This window comes from Triturus cristatus, chromosome 12, assembly GCF_964204655.1.
Source record: "Triturus cristatus chromosome 12, aTriCri1.1, whole genome shotgun sequence".
In the NCBI taxonomy this organism is placed as follows: domain Eukaryota; kingdom Metazoa; phylum Chordata; class Amphibia; order Caudata; family Salamandridae; genus Triturus; species Triturus cristatus.
In genome coordinates this window covers 266,325,160-266,348,158 of record NC_140595.1, presented here as the reverse complement: position 1 = coordinate 266,348,158, position 22,999 = coordinate 266,325,160, and the positions used below count along the sequence as shown (strand labels likewise).

At 42.9% G+C, this 22,999-nt stretch overlaps 1 protein-coding gene across 4 annotated transcripts in view; it reads right to left on the bottom strand.

The window, feature by feature from the left end:
- LOC146775828 (E3 ubiquitin-protein ligase TRIM39-like) overlaps positions 1-22,999 on the bottom strand; it is a 342,920-nt gene that overhangs the window by 129,918 nt on the left and 190,003 nt on the right. For 2 of the 4 annotated variants that reach the window (XM_085639430.1, XM_085639431.1), the window contains exon 4: positions 3,117-3,139. In XM_085639430.1, coding sequence (XP_085495556.1) covers positions 3,117-3,139 — 23 coding nt within the window. Of the gene's footprint in view, positions 1-1,671; positions 3,140-7,973; positions 8,102-22,999 lie in introns of those variants that run through there. The other 2 variants (XM_085639429.1, XM_085639432.1) reach the window with 2 other exon arrangements.

The window sequence follows — 22,999 nt, the reverse complement described above, 5'->3', positions numbered from 1 at the left end:
AACGTCACACAGTGCTTCATCAAAGGGCAGCAAGGGCTCCGAAGCGCTCACCGCCGGCTGGAGCACTTCTGTCAGGAGGTTAGTCCTGACGGCCACTGTAGGGAGTCCGAGGTGGAGGGCCTCGTCGCCCAACGCAACACCACTGCGCAACTGGCTCCCTCCTCCGTGGTCACGGTAGGAGGAGACAGTATGCCAAGGTCAGGTGAGATGTCAAGACCACTGGCATCCCCCAAATTCTCTGCCCTGTCCGGGTCTTGTGCGAGAGGGTCCTCAGACCCCTCCCAATCCTCCCCTTCCTCTGAAGTCTGTGGAACAGGCTGAAAATACGGAGGACGGACATAGGGAACAAATGGACCCATCGGCGTCGAAATCAGCATTGAGCGGCGCCTATCCGGCATCGTGTTCGGTTCAGGGCTGAAACTGGGGGCGACGTCGTCCCGAGGAGCGGGCGACGTCGTCCCGAGGAGCGGGCGACGTCGGAAGAGGTGCCGGTGGGGTCGATGTCGGTGGAGGTGTTATAAGGTCAACCGGGGTCCGATCCCGGATCCCAGGGGGTCCTGTGATGCCAGAGCCACTGGCGACGCCACGGCCGGAGCTGCCGGCGATGGAAGAACAGGGCCCACAGCCGGGCCCACGGGGACCGTAGGCGCACCGGCGGGGCCAGACGGCCAAAAGAGTCGGGCCATGGCAGCAAGAAACTCTTGCACCTGGGCAGGCGTCGCCGACAGACCCAGGAAGGGTGGGTAAACCGGCGGTGAAATTGCAGGCTCCGCCGGAGCCACGGGGTGGCACCACCCGCACCCTCAGCTACGTCGGGCGAGGGGAAGTCGAGGAGAGATGACGCTTCTTCGACTTCTTTTTGGAATGCTTAGACTTACCTGACCTTGAGTGTGAAGACTTAGATCTAAAAGAATGATGGTGACGGCTCCACGACCGGTCCCTCGACCTCCCACAGGACCGGGACCTTGAGCGGCGTGGAGCCGACTGCCGGACTTCCAGCAACTTTTGGGACCACTCCAGCAAAGTCTTCGGCGCTATGGCCCGGCAGTCGGGGCACGACTTGGAGTCGTGGTCGCGACCTAGGCAGTAGAGACACACGCGTGGGTCTGTCACTGACATCATGCGGTGACTGTCCCCACGTTCTTAAACCCGGGCAGCCCTACGACACCAGGAGTCGATCGACTCGAGGAAAAAAAGAGACAAAAGGCCTAAAAAAACTCAGTCAAAAAATTACTGGGGGTACTAGCTCTTCCGGGATCTGCGCTTACTGGCGCGGAAAAAGAAAGAACTGACGTCAGCGCACGTGGGCGAGTCTAAGTGGCTCCAGCGACGTCATCCCGGCGCCAATGACACACGCGGAGCTGCACGACGACGCCTACCGACACGCTGGGGTACTGCTGACGAAAACTTTCCGGATCCAGTCTGACTCCAGGGGGTAATTCTAAGGTTAGGAATCTATCACTACGTGTTTCTTTCAGATAATATCATTTAACTCTTTAACCAGTTGCAGATCCGTCAAGTAGGTGTAACGGACCTCAGGTGAAGGACCACTGATTTAACTGACGAGAAATTTGATATCTAAGAAACTAAAATCATTAGACTGTAGAAATTAAAAAAATCTCATTTGATGCACGTATTAGTGATATTTCTAAAGAGGTTTTTAAAATATTATGGGATTGCTCTGTTCTTAAAGCTCCACAATTTTCTCCTCATATAATCAAAGTGAGAAACTGAAGTGTTTTCTGCATCTATGAGTCCCAAATAGTCCTAATCCTTTTCAACGAAATATACCATCTTTGGAATCCCTTACTAAAATAACATCTGAGTGCTATGCTCACACTAATGTGCACTGCTACATGAACAATCTCTATTTTATGTATAAGAACAATCTAAAAAAATGATAAATGCGTTTTTTCTCTAAGGTAATACCAGTGCAGTGCTTTTGTCGTGTTAGCACTAAGCACCTCTACATACAACACTAATAATGAAGCTTCTGCTTTTCTTCAAAACCAACAAATTGAAGTTTAGCTGTTGCACAATTAGTATGGTATGTATGAATTTCTTTGGTGTAGTAAGTTAATTAAGTCCTATTTCTAAAATGAATAAGATGGGCAGGTATCTGATGTAAATGTGTATATGAATTTAACAGCAATGACTGACGGAATGAAAAGCAAAAAACAGTTTATGCTTCTTCGCACACATTATTTACAGCTTTCAGCTCACAGAATTAATGGATAACAATGTATCAGAATTTTACAACTTACTTTTCCACTGCAGCTATTTTATCATTGCTGACACAGCACAAAAGGACCACTTATGCAATGTAAGATATCCCCCAAAAGTAGCAAAATATACAGAAGTCAATTTGACAACATCATAAACACCAAATACATTTACTATCTATTCAAGTATGCACCCACATATATATATTTTCATCTATTGAGTCATACAATGAAACATTTGTGTTTGCATGCATGCATGCATCCATCCATACTTGTATATGTTAACTAACACATATAGACAAAAAATGTATTTCTTTGTGGAGTCTGCATCGGTATATTCATCTCTGCATTGTCTGTGTACAGACATGTATGTATTAGATGTTATTTATGTGGACAAGGGTATGTGACCGCATGCTTGCCTGTAGGGCAGTTAGCTTGAATGCATGGACTCATAAATCTCTTTTGCTCAGTTTGCGTGGGGGAGCTTTAGTGTGGATGTAGAGTGTGCTGGTAATCTGTCTACATATGTGTGCATCAACAGTGCACAATCGATCTCTATTGGGTTTGCCTTTATTTTATACACATAAAATCTCATTGTGTCTGTCACTCTAGTGCACAGGAAGCAGAAACATCATAACTGACTCATTACTTCCTATACTGGGTCACAGGCTGCGACATAAAACATGAATGTCCATAGTTTGTCATGTTCCTTCATGTCTCACGGGACTCTAGTTAACCCACTGGATCAACTGTAAGTCTACGTTTGACAATATCTAAGCCAAGGTTGAAACTATTTGTATGAACACACAAACACATGCCTTTATTTGTATGAATAAACTCAACAGGAAATAAAAGAAATAGGAAAGAGAGTGAATAATAAAAGAGAAACCATACCTTTTCAATGCGTTTTTAATATCCTAAATAAAACAAGGAGAAAATGGAAGTTACAATTTCTAAATTTAGGTTAGTATTGACCTTTTATCATAAGATATCTTACAGTTAAATTTTTTTACCCATTTTCAAGAAAGCATGCATTTTCACATAAAAACATGACTGAAGATAAAGAAGAAAAAAAGGTTAGAAAAGGTGGACCATAAATTTCATACTTCCTCAGTGTTCTATCAGATCCTGTCATTATAAGATTCAATATCTTACCTTTACCGAATGCCGCTTCTGACATATTATCAAATCCAGCCTTCTATGTCATTCAGCAGTTTCTTCTAAATTAACTTTTTTTTTTTACATTAATCAGCCTCTTACATTCCATCCGAATGAGCCTTCCACCAGCAGTCTGCTATGGAAGGAGATTGAGTCAAATGCCTATACTCTTCACCCTGGAAATCTAGGTTCTTATCCCAGCTTTTTTGTGGCTCTGGGCAAATAGTTTTTATCTTCCAGAGTTTTATTTTTGAATATATATAAAAAGAATATGTCAAAAAAAATCTTTCCAAGAATTTCTGTATTTCTTGCTGATGCAGAACCCAGACACCTTACTGTTTTACATATACCTTCTCACGATTAGAATGCTCTTTAAAGTATTTAGATAGCCCTTAGAGCTCGGTCCAACCTACAAAAATTGCCTTATAAAATACAAAATATCATAATAGCAGACTAATATCAGATCTAGCCTCTTCCATGTCATGCGGCACAGCCTCAACTCTTTCATCAGATTCAGGTTTCTGCCTTCTATGCAATATATCCTTGTAACAGATGATGCTATTATGGTTCTTACCCAAGTCTTCGATCACATCCAGTCTATTTATTACCTTTGATATTAAGCATCCCTCCTGCTATTCAATACTGCCTTCCTTTTATTGTATCCAGGCACAATCATGACATCAGATCCATATTCCCTATATCAGAAATAACTCCAGCACTTCTTTCAGATCTAACTTTCTGATAATCAATGTTTACCTGTCAGATCCAAACTCTCTCCACATATCAGATCCATCTTCCACCTTCTAGCACATTTAAGACTCAACCTTCTTGTAGACCCAGTCTCCTTCCTATTAGACACAGTCATTTTTCTACTAAAAGACAAGGATTCTACCTTAAGTGGCATCAGCCCCTCCAATCATCTATCTAATCCAGTCTCCCGCCTAAAATGCTGAATTCCTTCCAGCTAGAGTATCCTTTCTATGAAAACTAAGTCATCTACCCCCATCATAATTAGTCAAAACAGTGTGTAGGAAAGAGCAGGGGAAGGCAGAACAATAGGCATTGTGCCACAGAGAGATGTGACCACCTCCAAGACAGGATTTGTTGTATTAGGCCTGGGTGGGTGCGCTTGCCAGCAACCGAAAGTCTGCATAAAGGGCACATTTGGTGTCCCTGTGCATAGTCCAGTTCAAACCAGTCCTGGGAGCCGCTGGCTTCTGCTCTGGTGCAAAACTGGACAAAGGACATGGAAGTAACCTCCCCACTGTCCAGACCCTCCCATAAATCTGTCTAACCCTCTCCCATGGGTACAAAAGGGCTTACCTGGCTGTAGGACACCAGATTCGATGTGGATACGATTCTGAACCAGAAACCACTGAACTTTGACCATTTGGACACTGTGGACTTTGCTGGACTTCGTTTGGGCCTGACTTCGTCTCCCTCTCAGTCTGAAGCATCAGCTGTGCCCGTGCACCATACAGGCTCCGTGTAGGAACTGTGGCGCATCAAGGACAACCGAGGAAATTTCCCTTGGAGTGAACGAGTCGCTCCCCTGCAACCGCAGGCACCACATCACGATTGAGCAGTCTGCTGCTCCTGAGCTCCTATGGACTCCAAAGGCTCGAGCAACACAGGAGGTGGGTTTCCAAGTCCCTCGAGGTCTGAGCTGCCCTCACACCACGTTTGAGGTCAGAATCCCTAGTGGGGGCTGCAAATATCCATACCCCTGTGCACCGCGTAATTATGCAAGTGCATATGCTTGTTGACGTTCCCAAAACAAGTGCACTGGGCTCCGAGTAGCCCCGACCTCTGGCACCATTTCCACCAAAAAACTTCGGTCTCCTTGGGCTGTTTTGTAAATCTTTTTGAGGTCCCCTCGCGACTCCTGTGCCTCTGGCCTGTGGGTCTTCTTGAGGGTCAACACTGCTTTTCTTGTGCTCCCCTGGTTGCTCCAGGCTTGCCCCAACCCCCCTGTGTTTGGTGAGTCTCCTGGACCTTGCTGGTCCGAACTGTAACCTTTCTTTAAAATCTTCACGGGTTGCCGCTGCCAAGGCTTGTTGGTGCTCCAGCTGGACACTGACCCCTCAGCACTCAAAATTGTTTGTGGGACAGCTCGTATCTGGCTCCTGGTTGTCCTCGGCGTCTCCTAGTCCCGGTTGTTGCAGAGTCAAGAACCCCCTCAATGCACCTGAAGCACCCGACATCGGTGGGCAGTCATCTACCGAGCACCTGGTCACTCCTGAGTGACCTAGACTCTGTCTCCTCTGCTTTCAGGTACTTTTCATCCAGATTCAAACTGACACTTTTCTTCTTTCGTGCAGTGGCCCTTCCTTGAAGCCCTCCATTGAGATCGACAGCGGTTTCCGATACCACTTCAGCCCTATGCACCCGGCTTCCCTGGGATAGGTAACTCTGGTACTATGGTATCCATAGATGGGGTGGCTCTTCAACCTCATATGATCCAAATCCACTGGGAAGGGTCCTTAAACTTTAAAACTGCAACCGCGACTCTCCCATAGAATTGTAAGGCGCACGCGGTCGTGTTCCAACACTGCATCCTTCCTTCATGGAGTCCCTACTTACTCACCTTGGGTGGTTCCTTGGGGTCCCAGTGATTCTACATCCTCTAGTTACTGTCTTGACTCGAGTCGTGGTTCTTATACCACTATTTCAGTATATGGTTTGGTCTCCCCCGGGAGCCCACTGTGTATTAGTGCTATTTACTATTGTTTCTGTGCTACTATTGTGTGCTCTGTGTTTATGTGCATGTAGCAGATACTGTGACGTACTAGAGAGTGTTATATCAATAAATACATATTTTTTATAACTACTGTGTGGTTCTCCTTTCATTTAACCAATACTATAAGGTTGCATTCTGGTAAAACAAGCTGCTTAGCATTCCTTCAAGACTATGCCTGAAGGCTGCTCTCCACAGCTACCAATTGGATAGCTTTCTAAGGTTATCCTTGACCTCTTAAATAACCATAAGGGTTGTTTGGACTGGTGCAAGGTGCTAACTTTAATTAGTGGACAGCGTATACCAGGCCAACTTCTCACACAGTGTCAAAACGTTCTTCTGATCCATCCATGTATATCATATTCAACTTAATTTTAGAGATGTTATTGTGGTGGGAATTCACTATCCAAACAGCCCCTCAAAAACAAGTATTTTTTATTTTCTCATCCTTCACCCAGTCTGAGTCACTGTCTTAATTTGCAGACGCATCCTCTTTGCCTCTGAGGAATGATGATCTATTATTGAATCGTTTTCTCCTGTTTCTTGTGCAGGTTTTGTGGTTCAGCACAGATTGTGATTTTAAGAAAACTTTAGTTGGAGATGCACAGTACAAAGGACACTCATTAAAAATTCCTTAGCCTCAATCCTCATTAGGATTCTACACATTCTTATGTGTCAGATGATAGGATCACTGTTAATAATTTCACCTCAGCTATGGAAACACCCTCACCCAGATATGCCCCTGCAGTGAGGAAAAAGCACTGATTAGTGCAGAGGTAACAATGGTAGGCGCTGTGTTGAACAGTATCACACTCATTCCACATAAAAATTGTACTGTTTTCCCCATGATATGCAACTGTTCACAATGGGACACAGCATTCAGTCCAAGTTTACCCTTAAAGATTATAAGGACATACTTTCATTGGGCACAGTACATTTACAAACCATTGTATCTAGACAGTCTGCATGCTACCAGCTTTATAAAATAGTTCTGAACACATGTTTTCTAAAAATGAACATCATGACTTGGTGTTTAAGGCGAATGTGGAGCAGTGTGGGCATATCTAACATGGCACAGAGACTAGGCAAGTGCTTGTCAAAGGAGAAGCCTATGGGCATTGGTAGCATCTGTATTGATGCTGCCAAACCTGCCTTTATTTGTTTTATTTTTAACTACCCCATTCATTAATTCTGAACTGCCATATTGCACTTTGGAGCTGTGATTGATAAGAAGTTTAATTAAAAGCATTTACCTCCATGTCTTGAATAAGATCTCAATTTACTTATACCAAAAAGTTGGATTTAAAAGTAGGATCTTTTGCTTATTTAATGCCTTTCGGTTAATCTACGGTGGGGTTTACACACTGATGATTTTATATGCAGGTCTCTGAAGGGGTCATCAGTGGGAATCTGCTGTGCAAAGAAATTCCCAACAGTGAGGACTTATAAACCTGGTACACAATGATAATTTTACTGCCACAGAATAGAGTTCATCACATGAGCCTGGTGTCCCAATTTAAGTATGATGCCTGTCAAGCTTCTGTGATGAGGAAGGCCCAAATTCCGAACTGGCATAAATGGTGAAGAGGGAGAAAAGGCACCCTACCTGGTGCAGGACCACAATGTCCTGGCACGGTTTCTGGTTGCAGGAATAAAGCAATTGCTCCAGCCTTCAATAAGCATAGGATCAGAGTTGTCTTTTTCAACGAAAGGTTTATTGATGGACAATAGATGGCTCAAGGGGCTTTGGTACCAAGAAAGCCTACTACACGATAAAATACAATCATACATATGACATCTCAAGACCCAAAAATGTAATATTTCATTTCCTGCACACTCTTCCAGACTCGCCCTACCTCTCTCCTTATTTACCCTTCTTTCTTTTTTATTCAGTCATCGATCGGCATAACTTTTTCCAACATATGAACATAAGGTTTCTCTTCCTCTTCTTATGAAAATATACTTACATCCTCATCTCAGCCACCTGAATGTGTTAGAATTAAGGAATTAGTTCATTTAAGGACAATTATTGACCATATAATAACAATTCAAGAGTCATATAACTGTAAACCAACTAACAGTTTCCCTCATACAGTGCAAGAAATTCCCAATATGGCAATCTATGGAAAAAGCCAAACACATAGGTGTTGTGTACCAGGATGAACATATTTTCAAATACTATCTAAGGCACCAATATATTCCTTCTATTTGCTGTAAGCTAGTCACAAAGGGGTATTCACTGCAGTCAAAGGGTTCCCATTTTATCACTGAATACTCACTTTAAAAACATGGCAATTCATACTAATGAAGACTTAAATCTTCTAAGTATTTATATTGTAAGTACATTGTACAAAATAGCAATATTCGCTTTGTGATTCATGACAAATGCTAATGTAAATATTTTACAGTTGACAATCTCCTATTGATTAGAATCCCTTGATATGTTATTGGTATGACATCCTATACCAAGGACAAAACATGCAAAAGCTAGACCTTTGTTGGTAATATTCTCCTTTTCTCTGACTGAAAGTATTTAACTGGACTAGTCCTTAGACTCCATTTAAATGTACTTCAAAGGTGTACCTATGAAAAAGTAGCACTACATATTGAATGTTTGCTTACCAAACCAGAAAGCATATAATTGCAGGCAGGCAATTGTTTCGCTGTATTTGAGTAAAAGTCCAAAGGAGGAATACAAAGAAGACGGATACAAGGGGCTACTTTTCCTGTCTGTGGGAATTACACTGGGGGAGGGGTACACATAACCTTATTGCCAATATGCTGCCAGCTTTAATACTGCTAATTGCCCTTTCCTCTTATTAAATAGCAGGATGTGCATTTTACAGCTGCTGCTCAGGTCCTAAGTAAAGGGCAGAAAGGCTTTATAAAATTTGCCAGGGCTGGCTTTCCCAATATCAAGATACTGTCTGGAAAACTACATAAGAAAAATGTATCTTCATCTCATAGCCCAAATATTCATAATGACTAAATTTACTTCTGAGTGAATATGCCATAATTTTCTGCTGTACTGGAAAATCAAGAGATGACGACTTACAAGAAATGCAAATCCCACTCACCCACCACACAGCCCTTCCCTAAAGACATCAGGCATCTTGAAGATTTCCTTTATTTCCACTGAAAAAACTACGTTTAAACTCTAACTTGACCTATAATTTACATTTTTCTATTATCATTTTCCTCTTCATCTCCAGTGTTCTCCTTCTAACTTAACTCAGCCCAAAATATGGTTTCTTTCTTTCTCTCCTTTCCTCACCCCCTCCACAGCTGCCTTCACTCCCTTCTCTTCCTTTTAATGCAACGTCTGCCGACCCGCATGTTTGTGCTCTTCCTTTGATGCGGAGTTTAATGTGAGTTCTAACTTATTATACTTATTCTCCCTAGCTCACCAATGCCTATAATGGGTAAAGGTATGCTATATAGAATGTGGAATACTTAAATAAGTAAATTGATAGTATTTTAAAGAACGTGTGTTGCCAACAACAGAAAATATGTCACACCTACTCTCATCTCAATATTTTACTTCACTTGGTAAATACAATCGCTCATGACACCAAATGTCAGACACTGCTGTGTCCAATTTACTCTTGCTTTTAAACTTTTACAATTCCACTCGGTGTCTTCACTTTTAATCTAATCTTTCAATCTGTCTTTGCTTTCATACTCTGGTGACAATCAGTGTGCTTTCAAACTCCAGTAACATCAATCTTTGTTTGCTCCAATGCTCCTTTAATTCCATTCCCACTAGAAGATTTTAGCATGGTTACTTTCATATCAGCTTTTATCTAGGTCTTTTTCATTCTCCGATTTTGTTTTCTATACCCAGTTTCAAACGCAGATAATGTCGATTTCACCAGCTTTGATGGACAGAAAATCTGGATTTTATTAAAGACACGGAGGCTAATATTATTGCAATCTTCCTTTATTGTGCCACCCACAGCAGCACCTTTAAAGAACAAGAACATTGAGAAAAGTTCTTAGAATCAAAAAAGGACCAGAACCTCCAGTCATCTTCCTTCATTTTTTGTGCATTCTATAGTTAAATAAACATAACTCCATAAAAAACGAGTGCTTGATCAGACCAGGCGAAGATTAAACAGCTTAATCCGGAAACCATGTTCTTCCCTCATTGTTTTAAAAAATAAAACATTCTAAAACCTTTATTGAGGAGAGTCAGGTCGGACACATTACACTGTGCAACAGTGCAGCTCAAAACAACAGAGTATAGGTCAAGTCAAGCATTTGGTAATGAGTAGACCACATCCTACAGTGAGCAGAAAAAACATGAAGGTTGGGATCACAGCCCCACTACACAGAGGTCCCTCCACTCTAAGGGGGACACACATACGATAATAGCCTCAGTGGGGAGTACCAAATGTTCTTCCCTTATTGTTGACCTCGTCCTGCGAAAGAACAAACAACATTTTATGACAAGACCGGAGGCTAAGATTATTGCAAGTTCAAAGCTTCTCTAACAAACAAGAAGCTGCATTAATCACAGGTTTAAAATGAAACTTTCGAAAAACAGAGTCATTAGACCAATCAGCACATCTCTAAATATCAATCAAAGCACCACCAAACATAAAAGCTTTTGAGGCAGAAGCAACTCTCACTGAGTGTGCACCAAATCTGCTCACATCAACACCAGCATTCTTCATCACTTCTTTAACCCATCTTGCAAGAGTAGGACTAGAAACAGCCTTGTGTGGTCTCCTATAAGATATTAGAAGTTGTTTCTCATTCGAAGAACGAATACTAGATGTTCTTCTTTCATACTCTTTCAAACAACGTACAACACATAAACTTTCATGTTCATCAAAATAAGGATAGAAATTTTTTCTGAATTGGTTTTTGTTCTTCTACACCGGTAAAAACATACACCCTCTGTTTTAAAAATCCTAGTACATACATCCAATGCTTTAACATCGGAACCTCTTCTAAAAGACAGTAGATATAACAATGTCAATTTTCCACTTAAAATCATGAAATCTAAGCTACAATTGTTTCCTAAATTCTACAAATAAGATAACACTTTTGATACATCCCAAACAGACAAATATCTGTCCACAGGGGGCTTAGAAACTCTATTGCTTCTCATTAGTCTTTTCACCAAGACATTTTGTCCCAAACATTCCATTAACCAGATCATGACCAGCAGCAATTGCTGATCTATGTAGATTGATAGTACGATAAGCCAAACCAGAATCAAACAAGGTTGCTAAATAATTAACTATGTTAACTACATCGACTGAAACAGGATCAAAATCCCTCTCAACACACCAGGGTAACCATTTATCCCATGCCAGTCGATACATTTTCCTGGTTCCTGGAGCCCAGGATTCTTTAATAAGATTTACCAGCTTCAACGCTCATGACGAGCCCAGCTCGTCATAAGGCACAGTGGAGCTGTGCTCATGACAAGCTGGGCTCATCATAACCGTTGTGGCCCGCCCACGCGCGGTTGATTCCCTGCCTGTGCGGGAGAATCAATCAGTGGGCGGGGTCGTGACGAGCTCAGCTCGTCATGAGCACAGCACCACTGTGCCTCATGACGAGCTGGGCTCGTCACGAGCACAGCGCCACCGCCCCCCGCGCCATGGGAGAATTACCCCCGCTTGGAAGGGGTTAAAGCTTCTTGCGAAAGTCCAGGCACTTCCCATACTCTCCTGGAATTCTCCATGCCATCAGTCTCAACTGATCCGATATCACCAGATCGTGACGTTCCCCAAACGGACCCAACAAGATGTCTTGGAACGATGGAAGTAAAATTGGAAAATCTATAGACATTTCTAAGAGGATTGGGTACCAAACCTGAGATTTCCAAAGCGAAGTTATCAATACTATTGTTTCTCACCACTTCCGAACCATCAAAGTTACTCGTGTTATCATTATAAAAGGAGGAAAAGCATAGGGGTGAAGGCCCCTCCAATCCTGCCTGAAAGCATCTATCCCGGCTGATTCCAGATCCGGACGCCAACTGAAATTTATTTTCAATTGCATGTTCCTCCTGTTGGCAAACAGATCCACATAACAAGGTCCCCAAATGTCCATCAACCTCAAGAACACTGACCTGTGGAGACTCTAATCGCTGGAGTCCTTGTAATCCTTCCTTATCTTTTTATTTGGGCAATGGTAATCTCAATTGACCCTGAATGGTGTTTATCAAGAACCCCAAGAACTGAGTCTCTTGACTCGGAATCAAGCAGGACTTTTCACTGTTTACTACAAATCCAAGGCTCTCCAAAAGATCTATTGCCAATCTCGTATGGTCTTCCACTCTTGATTTCTCCTGATCCATAATTAAAATATCGTCCAGATAAATGATTACAGGGATTCCTCTCTCTCTCAAATAGGCAACAACTGGACGTAGCCTTTTGGTGAAACACCTGGGGGCGGAGGATAACCCAAAGGGGAGACAGACAAACTTCCACAACCTTCCTCCCCATTTGAACCTTAGAAACCTCTGGTGTTCTTTGCAGATTAGGATAGTTAGATAAGCGTCTTTCAAATCCAGACGAGTCATCCAGTCTCCGAACTGCAACACGTCTCTCAGCATGTGCATTCCCTCCATCTTGAAATGATGATATTCCACCCAATCGTTTAGCTTCCTCAGATTTATGACCGGTCTCATACCTTTCCCTTTCTTTTCTACCAGAAAGATATTGCTCACAAAACCCACACTCAGGTCCAACTCTTCTACAATCGCACCTTTGGCAAATAACTCTTTCACCTCTATGTCCACTAATTTTGTTAACTCTGAGTCTAACCTTATCATAATCGGGTATTTTTCTTGGAACGGTTCCTCTATGAAATCTATACGATACCCTAAAACTGTCTGAAGGACCCTCGGGTCCTTTGAAATCGCACACTAATTGTGATAACATTGAGCATGTATGCCGCCCAACTTTACACGGATAACAGAAGAGTCTTGACTTACCTGTGCCTCTTGACCTCTTATTTCCTCTCTCGTTAACCCTCCATCTTTGCGGGTAGAAATTTCCGGGTTGGTAGCCATCGTGTGTCTGGAATTGGTTGCCTCTAAACCCTCTTGAAAAAGAGGCCCTTGTGAATCCTTGCCCTCGGCCGGGGAAACGACCTATTTCGCCCGGCCCCGCCAAAAACACGACGGTCGAAGAGTAGACCCTCTTAATTTCTCTCTGTGACTTCTGCAGTGAGCTAAAAGCCCCAACATATTTGGACATTTCTTTTATGAATGTCTCCCCAAAGAGCATCCCATTGGCCTCCAAGCCACCTTCGTTGTTGGCCAGTCCAGCCAACTTAGGATCAATCTTGAGGAGAATACTCTTCCTTCTTTCTACCGAGAGGGCTGTGTTTGCATTGCCCAGCAAACATATTCCTCTTTGAATCCACTCTCTCAATTCTTCTACATCCAGATCCTTCTTTCCCACATAGGCCTCCTCGGCCATATAAAAACATTTTGTGAGAGGACCCTTGAGGTCCAGCAGTCTATCCTGGCACATTTGTACACCTTTATTTAAACCTTTCCTAGGATCTTTCCCTCCTTTGCCAATAAATGCTATCATTTTAGTATCCAGTTCTGGTGACATACCAATATTTTTTGCCAGGATGGGGCGTGGACACTCAGACCGTAATCTCAATCTTACATCCTTTGGGATCTGTTTTCTCAACTACCGTTCCACGTACTGTGCCACATGCGGAGCCGGGCTCCATTCAGGTGAGAGAGAGTGTTTAAGCATCATAGGGTCAAACATAAGAGTCACCTAGTGGGTCCACAACTCCACTAAGACCATCCGCCTTGGCACTAACCAATGTGTCCATCTCCTTTTCCTGTTCCACTATTTCTACATCGGAGTCAAATTCAGAGGAACAGCTTAGCTCTATTTCTTTTCTGCCAGAAGGCTCGTCACAGAGGACAGAGGTATGTCTTTTACTGTTTTTATTCCTATAATCTGTGACTAACTGACCTCTCTGTAGGTCACCATGTGTGTCCTCGACACTACCTTGTTTCGTATGTTTACAAAAACCTACTTCTCCTTAAGCAGCTTTAGATCTTTTATTCTTAAATCCAGTCTCATCTATATTCTTTCTATTTCTAGAAACCTTTCCTCCCTTGCTCTGCACTTACGCAGGATCTTCACCTGCAGACCAAAAGCGCTCTTCTTGTGATGTACCAGCTTTATTTTTAATAAATTCCTCAAACTTCTTTTCCATCTTCCCATCTAGGTCAGATGCAAATTTAGCTAGCATGTTACTAATTTTATTTTCTAAACTCATTTCTACACCTTCTTCAGACATTGTTCCCACAAAGTTCCTTTCTTTCCAAGCCACCACAGGTTAAATGTTCCAAAAATATCTGTATACAACATAAAATGCCAAATGACACTAAAAATAAGTAATTTGACTCAAACCAGATCTGCTACCAATAAATCAGTCGATCGCTAATGTTGTCTTATACAAACACTTTTTCTAATTTCAAAAACACTCTCCCAAACTCTACCTTTATCCTACAACTGCGCCCCTCACAGAAAGTGCCGATTAAACTGACTCGAGCGCTCGAGCACACAAGATTTACGTGAACGTGTGCGTGAATGTCAGCTCGAGTTCAAAAGTGCAAGCTTCGTCACAGTGAGATGCGCTAGGTGGTACGTGCCGCATTATGACGCGCTTCTCGCACTTGGCAACAAGAACAGAGAGTGCTCGCACTAGACGCGCGTCAATACAATTTGAACCAATACAAAAATTAAACGGTGAAATGTTTTAATTAAGCTAAATCGATCGACCTTTCACAGTAGAAGAGCCTAATTGAACATTTTGTTAGCTTGCAAATAGAGAACCAAAATGCTCCTTACACTTTGGGTAAGCAGGCGGTTTACCGGACATTAAAACGGGTGAACAAGGTTGTAGAAAGCAGGCACATTAACGGAGATAAAAACAGCAGGGTAATATTTCCGAAGCCTTACAACATACGCTCACAAACAAAACCTAAGTTTAAGAAGGTATTGAGTTTAAAGGCAAATCGAACAGGTTAAAGTGCATACAAAAAGATAATTAATACATAATGAATACATTTAGAATTAACGCTGACTCGTACAAGAATTCCCAGTGGTTCTAGCTAAATTCTTATTTAAATTTCCATAAAAGAATATTTTCTAAACATTATCTGACGGCAGGCATGACTTATCTGATGGGCAGCAGCAAAAAAAGAAGGAAGATGACTGGAGGTTCTGGTCTTTTGTTGATTCTAAGAACTTTTCTCAATGTTCTTGTTCTTTAAAGGTGCTGCTGTGGGTGGCGCGATAAAGGAAGATTGCAATAATCTTCCTCCAGTCTTGTCATTAAATGTAAATGCATTATGCCTTTGTAGTCCGATAATCATACCATGTTTGTATTCTAATATGATAACTCAAATCTGTGAACAAACTAATTACCATCTTTGTCAAGCTAGGTTTCCTTTTGTGCACCTACTACAGAGATACTTTCATTATGGCGCAGTGGGATCACCTGAATTTAAATTCTCATTATCACTATCGGTTTCCGCTTTTATTCTTTAATTTTGCTTATGCACTGTATCTCTCATTTCTAACTGATGATTGCAAATAATCTAAATGTAATTCTTCATAATTGTAATCAATGTTGCTTCCATATTCAACAAGTACTCTCTTTGTGGTTTTTCGTTGACAATGTATTTTATGGAAAAGTTTTTTTTTGCCAGAATTAAAGATTTAAAAATCCTCTGACCACAGTGAATCGCAGAACATATTCTAATATGAAGGCGCAGACATTTTTTAATACGCTAAAAAATCCCCTTATCAGAGCCCACCGGTAGGTGGAATTGTTACAGAAAAGAAATAAAACCTTTCTAACCATTTTATAGAAAGGATAAATAGAAACTGACAGCGAAAGTGCAGGGAATGTTTATTGCAGGACTGTCGAGAAAAAATAACCCATCAGCTCTTATATATTGTGGAATTCACTTCTTACAAATAAAATTATGCTATGCTTTGTGAAAAGAAGATGAATGACTCAAAGTAATACTCTTTTCATAGCATGGTATAATCTTGGATTTGTGGCACTATGGCTACCTCTGAGCAGATTCAAATAATAAAGTTCTGGCTGACCATTAATCTTCTGAGTAAAGGCCCTAGCCACTCGTTTGGGAATAATGTTCCACAAGAAGCTTGAATAAAGCATATCAGCTTACTGTTTATGGATTGTCAGAACCAATGGCAAGTAACGGGAGGTGAATGAAGAGATCACATTAGTGGCTCACCGTCCAACGTAAAATAGATTGAAGAACCTAGCAAAAGCCAATATCTCAGAACAGTACATGATTCTAAAGCTCACTGCATCGCACTTCTTTATAATAATAACCAAATCAAAGAATGTATTAAGAGAAGTAAAGCTGACCGCACCGTGGTCCTAATGGCCTCCCACCTGCCTTTTACAAGCACAACCCTGATCATTGGGCACAATTCTTCAACAGACTATTTGAATATTGCCAATGAGTTCAACAATTCCGCTATCATGGTGAGGCTCACCCTTGCAGCCAATCTATAAAAAAGTTAGCCCGAACAGCTACTGCCTTACAGCACTGTTGAATGCGGAATGCAAGTACTTTGCTTCCCTTCTCCTAAAAGAGCTATAGATTTAGGCACAAAGTATAAAACTTGATTCCGTTTAATCAAACTGGCTTTAAACCAATGGCAAGTCGACTGATAACCCGATTGCATTATCAATGCCCATCAAAATCCATACAACAAAGGGCCAGCTCCTATATTCCTGCTTAGAGGCTTTTAGTAAAGCATTCCATCATTATCATAGGAACATACTATGGGAAAACATTTGCATGCCAAAATATCCCAAACCATCTATTACGCACCATTTAATTATTATATTCAGATACCTAGGTACATGTTAAGCTTGGGGAAAATTAGAGGATATCCGCTAAAATAGCACTCCACAAGGGCATAAAACAAAGATTAGTCCTTTCCCCAATATTTTTCAACTTGTACAGCTTGGATTTAAGCTCGCTGCTGGATGCAGTAGTATCACACGCCACCAGAATCGGCTCTCATTGTATTACATCACTTCAGCATGCGGACAAATGACCTTTTTAAATCAAACTGCTGTTGGCTTTCAGAGGCTGCTAGGGTTCTTTTTTTTTTTAACATCCTTTATTGAAACACCTCAGCCATGGAAAAACAGGGCATTTGCGATACATAGTGTTTTGTTTTTGTTGTTCTCATCTTATATGATATACATATTTGAACAGAGAATAATTACTGGTTTACAAATGTAAGTCGTCAGTCGCCCGCCTTGCGGCATTGGAGATATTTCCACATAAGCAGCCAAAAACGTGACATCAAGATCAATAATAACAAGCATCTTTACGTTCCAACTAACTAACTTACTAACTAATCCCAACCCCCCTCCCCCCTTCCTGGTCTGTTGCTCCTGAGTCATATGTTCGTCTAATATGGTATTACCCTGGTATCATGCATCCACTCCTGTCTAAGATCCATGGTGTGTGATCTGGGGTCAACTAGCAGTATGTCCATGAGGACTGTCAGGAGATTATTGTGTGGGATTGCGCTGTGTAGGGATTGGGTCTAATTGCTTGAATTCCTCCAGCATAACTTCCCACTCCATGGAGATAGGCAGTTTCTGCAACCCCCTCGCCTCTTCTCGGCGCAGCGCTGCACTCTCAGCACCTCCCCATTGTATCATGTCATCCTGCCAGCTAGACAATGTCGGGCATCTAGGGGATTTCCACCTCATATCGAGGGCCCAACGGCTAGTAAAAGGGCAAGGTCCAGGAAACGTCGTTGGACCTTCTGCTTTTTGTTATGTTTACGGAGCCCCATAAGACATTCTAGCGCTTTGTCTTGAACTGTCATATGTGTGACTATGCCTAGGTAATGTCAAACACCAATCCAATAATCTAGTATACACGGGCAAGTCCATAGCATGTGGATAAAGTCTGCTTCGTCACTTTTACAACGGGGGCAGCAGTGCTGGGCCTCTGGGAACATCCCATGTATTCTTTGCGGCGTGAGGTAGGATCTATGTAGGACCATTGTTTGGATGAATCTCAGTTTAAGGTTGCGGGACACTTTCTTAGGATGTTCTAGCATGCTTTTCCATGCTCTGTCAGTAGGTTCTACACCCGCGTCCTCTGCTCATTTTGTCCTAAGGGTTGCGAGTGTTGTTCCAGCATGCGCCCTGATTCCGGTATACAGCCATTTAATAAGGTGTCCCCCGGTCCCCATATAATATAATAATTGTACCAATTCATGCTGTGGGGGTTCCCTGCGTTGTGGTGCCCAAGTGTTCCTAATATAATGTGATACTGTTGTGTGTAATAAGTACTGGTGTTCTGGCGCGCCAGTAATCTGTACGAATGTGTCATGATCGAGGAGGTTGCCATCGGAAAAGAAAGCACCCACCTCCTCCACCCCTGCTTCCATCCAGGCTGGTGTTCTAGCCCTCGTAAGCCTACCCCCGGGAGCGGGAATACCCACGAAGGGAATATTTGCTGCGTAAGGGGTTTTGTCTGATGTATATAACAGTGCTTTCTTCCAGCATTGCAGCGTGGTCTTCAACAACGGCGGTCCCTCTGAGGGGATTTTTGCTTTGGGCAAGATCAGGGAATGTAGTGTACCCCGGTCTATATCTCTCGGCGTAATCCCAATTTCATGTAGATTCCTCCCCGCTGTCCAGTATGATAGCCATTGGATTTGGCAGGCATAATAGTATGCCCTGAAGTCAAGGACCCCTAACCCTCCCTTACTGGATTCCAGTTAGAGTTTCTGAAGGCTCACTCTTCGGCGACCTGCACCCCATATAAGCTCCACCACGATAGTGTTCAAGGTGCGGAAAATGGATTGGGGAACCACAATGGGTAGGTTAACGAAGTAATATAATTACAGAGGGAGTACTACCATCTTAGAGATGGCAATTCGTCCCATCACCGAAAGGGGCAAAGATGTCCAAAAGGCCACACTTGAGTGCAGGGCCGTAATGGCCCTCAAGAGGTTACCTTCTAGCATATCTGCCTGTGATTTATATACCTGTGTGCCTAAGTATTTGAATGTGGTAGGAGCTACTGGTAGAATTTCAGTGCCAAATTGTACTTCAGCCTGGCATGGCCCCTCCCGGAAGAAAAAGGAAAGCGATTTCCTTGAATTAATAACAAGGCCCGAAATCTTCCCGAAGTCGGACAGTATAGTGGGGAGGGGTGTGGCTTCGGCAGATATATCATGGAGATAGAGAAGGATATCATCTGCGTATTTGGAAGTAAGGTAGGGTGTACCACCGATGGGTATTCCCAGGTGTTCTGCTGATTGTCTCAGTGCTATTGCCAGGCGTTCCAATGCGAGTACAAACAACAGGGGGGACAAAGGGCACCCCTGCCATGTACCCCTGTGGATTATGTACTCCCGAGAAATATGTTGTCTGGTGTGAGCTCTTGCCGTGGAAGAGGTGTAGAGTAGGCGTACCCATTTAAGATAGTCGGCCGGGAAACCAAAGCGGTGCAAGGTTACCAACATGTAGTCCCAGGTTAGGAGTCGAAGGCCTGTCGCAGGTCTAATGCCAGGCAACCCGCATCCAGATAGGCGGCCGGGGTGGCACTCATGGCATAGTGTAACCGTCTGGTATTCAGGGACGCGCTACGATTCAGTAAGGATCCACATCGGTCACTGTGGATGAGGGTGGTGAGGTAGGGCTGAATACGGTTCGCTAGTGGTTTGCTCAGGATTTTATATTCTGTTGAAAGCAGAGATAGGGGCCTATAATTAGTAATGTCTGTGCCATCACAACCTGGTTTGAGTAAGGAGGTGACTAGGGCCTGCATGGTGGAGTATGGTAGGTGACCGACCTCGAAGGCTGCCTTTTATACCTCTTCCAATTTGGGAACCAGGATGTCTGAATAAGTTTGGCAAAACTCTATGGGTAGGCCGTCTAAGCCAGGCGCCTAATTACGATTAAGGCCTTTAATTGCAATGCTTATTTCTTGTTGGGTGATAGGGCCCACTATTTCATCCTGTATATCTGTCGGCAGGGAGCGGATTGTTAAATCTCAAAGAAAGTCATCTATAGAAGTGCCGGCGTCTGGTGCTGGGGCTGCGTATAGGTTACAGAGGTAAGTGCGAAAGGTTTTGTTTATTTCTTGTTGCATGTGGACTGATCTGCCTGAGGGTGTATAAATATGTTTAATAATGGGCGGTTCAGGTCTGTCCTGTACTATTCGTGCTAATAATGTCCCAGCCCTATCTGCTTTCGAGTGTTTCCGCTGCATAAAGGTTCTGTGATGAATAACCCGCAATGTTTCAAGTGTTTCAGCGTGGCGAATCCGAGCACTCTGTAGTGCACCCCTTTTATTTGGATCAGTCACTGCTTCTCGCTCTAAGGTAGTCATTAAATTCTCAACGCTCTGCAAGTTCTGGTGTATTTCCTGTCTGGCTCCTACTGTCCGCCCAATTGCAGCCCCCCTTACCACCACCTTGAGTGCGTCCCATTCAATCAGGTTAGAGGATGCTGTGTTCCAATTTTCGGAGAAATAGTTGGTAATGGTATTGGATATAGTAGTGCCGAACGGGCCATCCTCCAATAACTGTGGACCCAGTCTCCAAGTGGGCACTGGGGTCGGCACCCTGCCCTGGGCTAGTGTAAGTTCTAGGGGGTTGTGATCCAAAAAGGTCTTTGCTAAATATGTGAACTGCTATACCTGTGTGGCTATAGTGTTGGGCTGCTAGGATTCTTAACTAATACTGCACAACAAATTAAATGGCAGTTGACCTCGAAAAAACAAATACAGTAATCTTTGGGAGGAAATTAATTAGGAACGAAACTTGGAATTTGGAGAATTGGTGCTTAAGTCGAAATAATACATGCAAATATTTGAGGGTGTGGTAGGATGATCAATGGGGCACCCCCAACATTTGAACTCCCTAAAGCCAAAAGCCTCTTTCTATCGATTTGTTTTTTTACCTCTACGAAGAACAAGAAACTAGTCACTCATACCGATAAGGTAATCAAAGCAGCGCTTATTCCCACCATAGCATATGGAATGGAAGCCTTCTCTGAAAGATTCAGCCTTTTCCTTAATAACACTCAAAGTAAAATCACTGGTAATTCTTCTGACTTCCACGAGCAAAAATAAGGTAAGAATTCAATTTACTGGAACAAGTGGCCCAAAATGCAGCTTTTCTAAAATACGCGTATAGATTGAAACATGCACACAAGTTCACTCTGAAGAACTTTATTTGTCAGAAATTCAAACTTGCCTTACAAACAAAAAAACTCATTGGCTATCATGTTGCCTGCATGTCTGAAACTAGAAGGTATGAAAGGCTTATGATATCAGAATCTGCCACGCAGGCTATCAAAAAGCTGCCCAATGAACAGACAAGCACAAGCTCAGCAGAAGAAGCCATGTGTGGTCAGGAATTGATTAATATAATATCAATAGAATACAAGGCTATTTAGGCAAGGTTTTTAAAGAACACTAGAAAACCAGACTAAAACAGCCCTGATTTGGCATACTACCGTCTTATGACTTCATGCCCAAATAGAAGGAAAGGCACGTCAACCAGATTTGTCGACTTTGCTCAGGCTACCCGGAAACACTGGAACATTTGATGCTTTGCACCAGTACAAGCCGAATCCATGAGCGTAGGCTAATGTTACTGAATGTTTTATCCTTTTTGGCTAGTGTGGCGAGTTCTGTCATGCTGTTGTTAGGTTTATCAAATTTATTGACTTGGTGGACAGATTACTTGCAAGGAAATTAATGTCCCTGCCTGTTTAATACCAGACTCATGCACTTGCAGCCAACAATGATTATCTTGCCTACAATACTATGCACTTTATGTAACTAACCCTCTTTAAATGTATTTGTTAAACTATTTATTTGAAGTTTGGTGATTTTTTTTTTTTAAACCAAATTTTATTTGGTTATACCGGATGAAATTTGGGCAAAGCCCTACAAAGACCTGTAGGAAAGCAAATTGGACAGGAATACCAATATTGCAATACCTGCGAACATGCAGGGAAATACAACCAAAACAATATGCAGAGAATTCCAGACACACGTTTCTATATCTAAGATATGGTTACAGAATGACAAGCAATTGCGTGGTGTGGAGTGATGATTTCCAGAGGAATATACCTATGTGGTAATTTCGGTCAGGGATCCGGGGATGGTAAAGGAGGGAGCTCGATCCCACGATACTCTGCCCAACCAGTCCAGATCTTCCAGTGCTTATGGCGCAACCATGTGCCAGAAACACTGCAATCCCCGCTCCCATACATTTATCTAGCTCTGCCTTCCACTTGCCTAAAGTCGGGGGGAAGTCCCTTTCCATAGCTGTGCGATGTCGCATTTGGCGATAGTAAGGGCCAAAAAGAGTAAATGTTGTTTATATTTACTGCCCCCTATCCCATCCGTACTGTGCAAGAGGAAGAGTCGTGGGTCATATGGGAGTTCCCATGATAATACCTCATTGATGCAGAGGATACCCTACGGCAGAAGGGTTGCAATGCAGAGCAGCCACTGACTGTATGGAGAAATGTCCCTTCTTCTCCGTCGCATCGTAAGCATGCAGGGGATTGGATGGCGCCCATCTTCCAGAGCCTGGTTTGAGTATAATATGCGCGGTTGTGGTGTTCTGAACCTTCTACTTGAGTTGAATGAGGTGGTACCATGTGAAACTGCCGCGCACCGAGGGCTAGCAATGGCCTCTGCCCAGTTGTCATCGGTCAGGCCGGGAATGTCCTCCAGCCACGCGCGTCTGGTCTTGTCGAGGGTAGTCTGGGTGTGAGTGGTCAGTGTTTGATAGATTTGCCGGATTTTGTGTAGGTCTAAATCTCCCATTAAAAG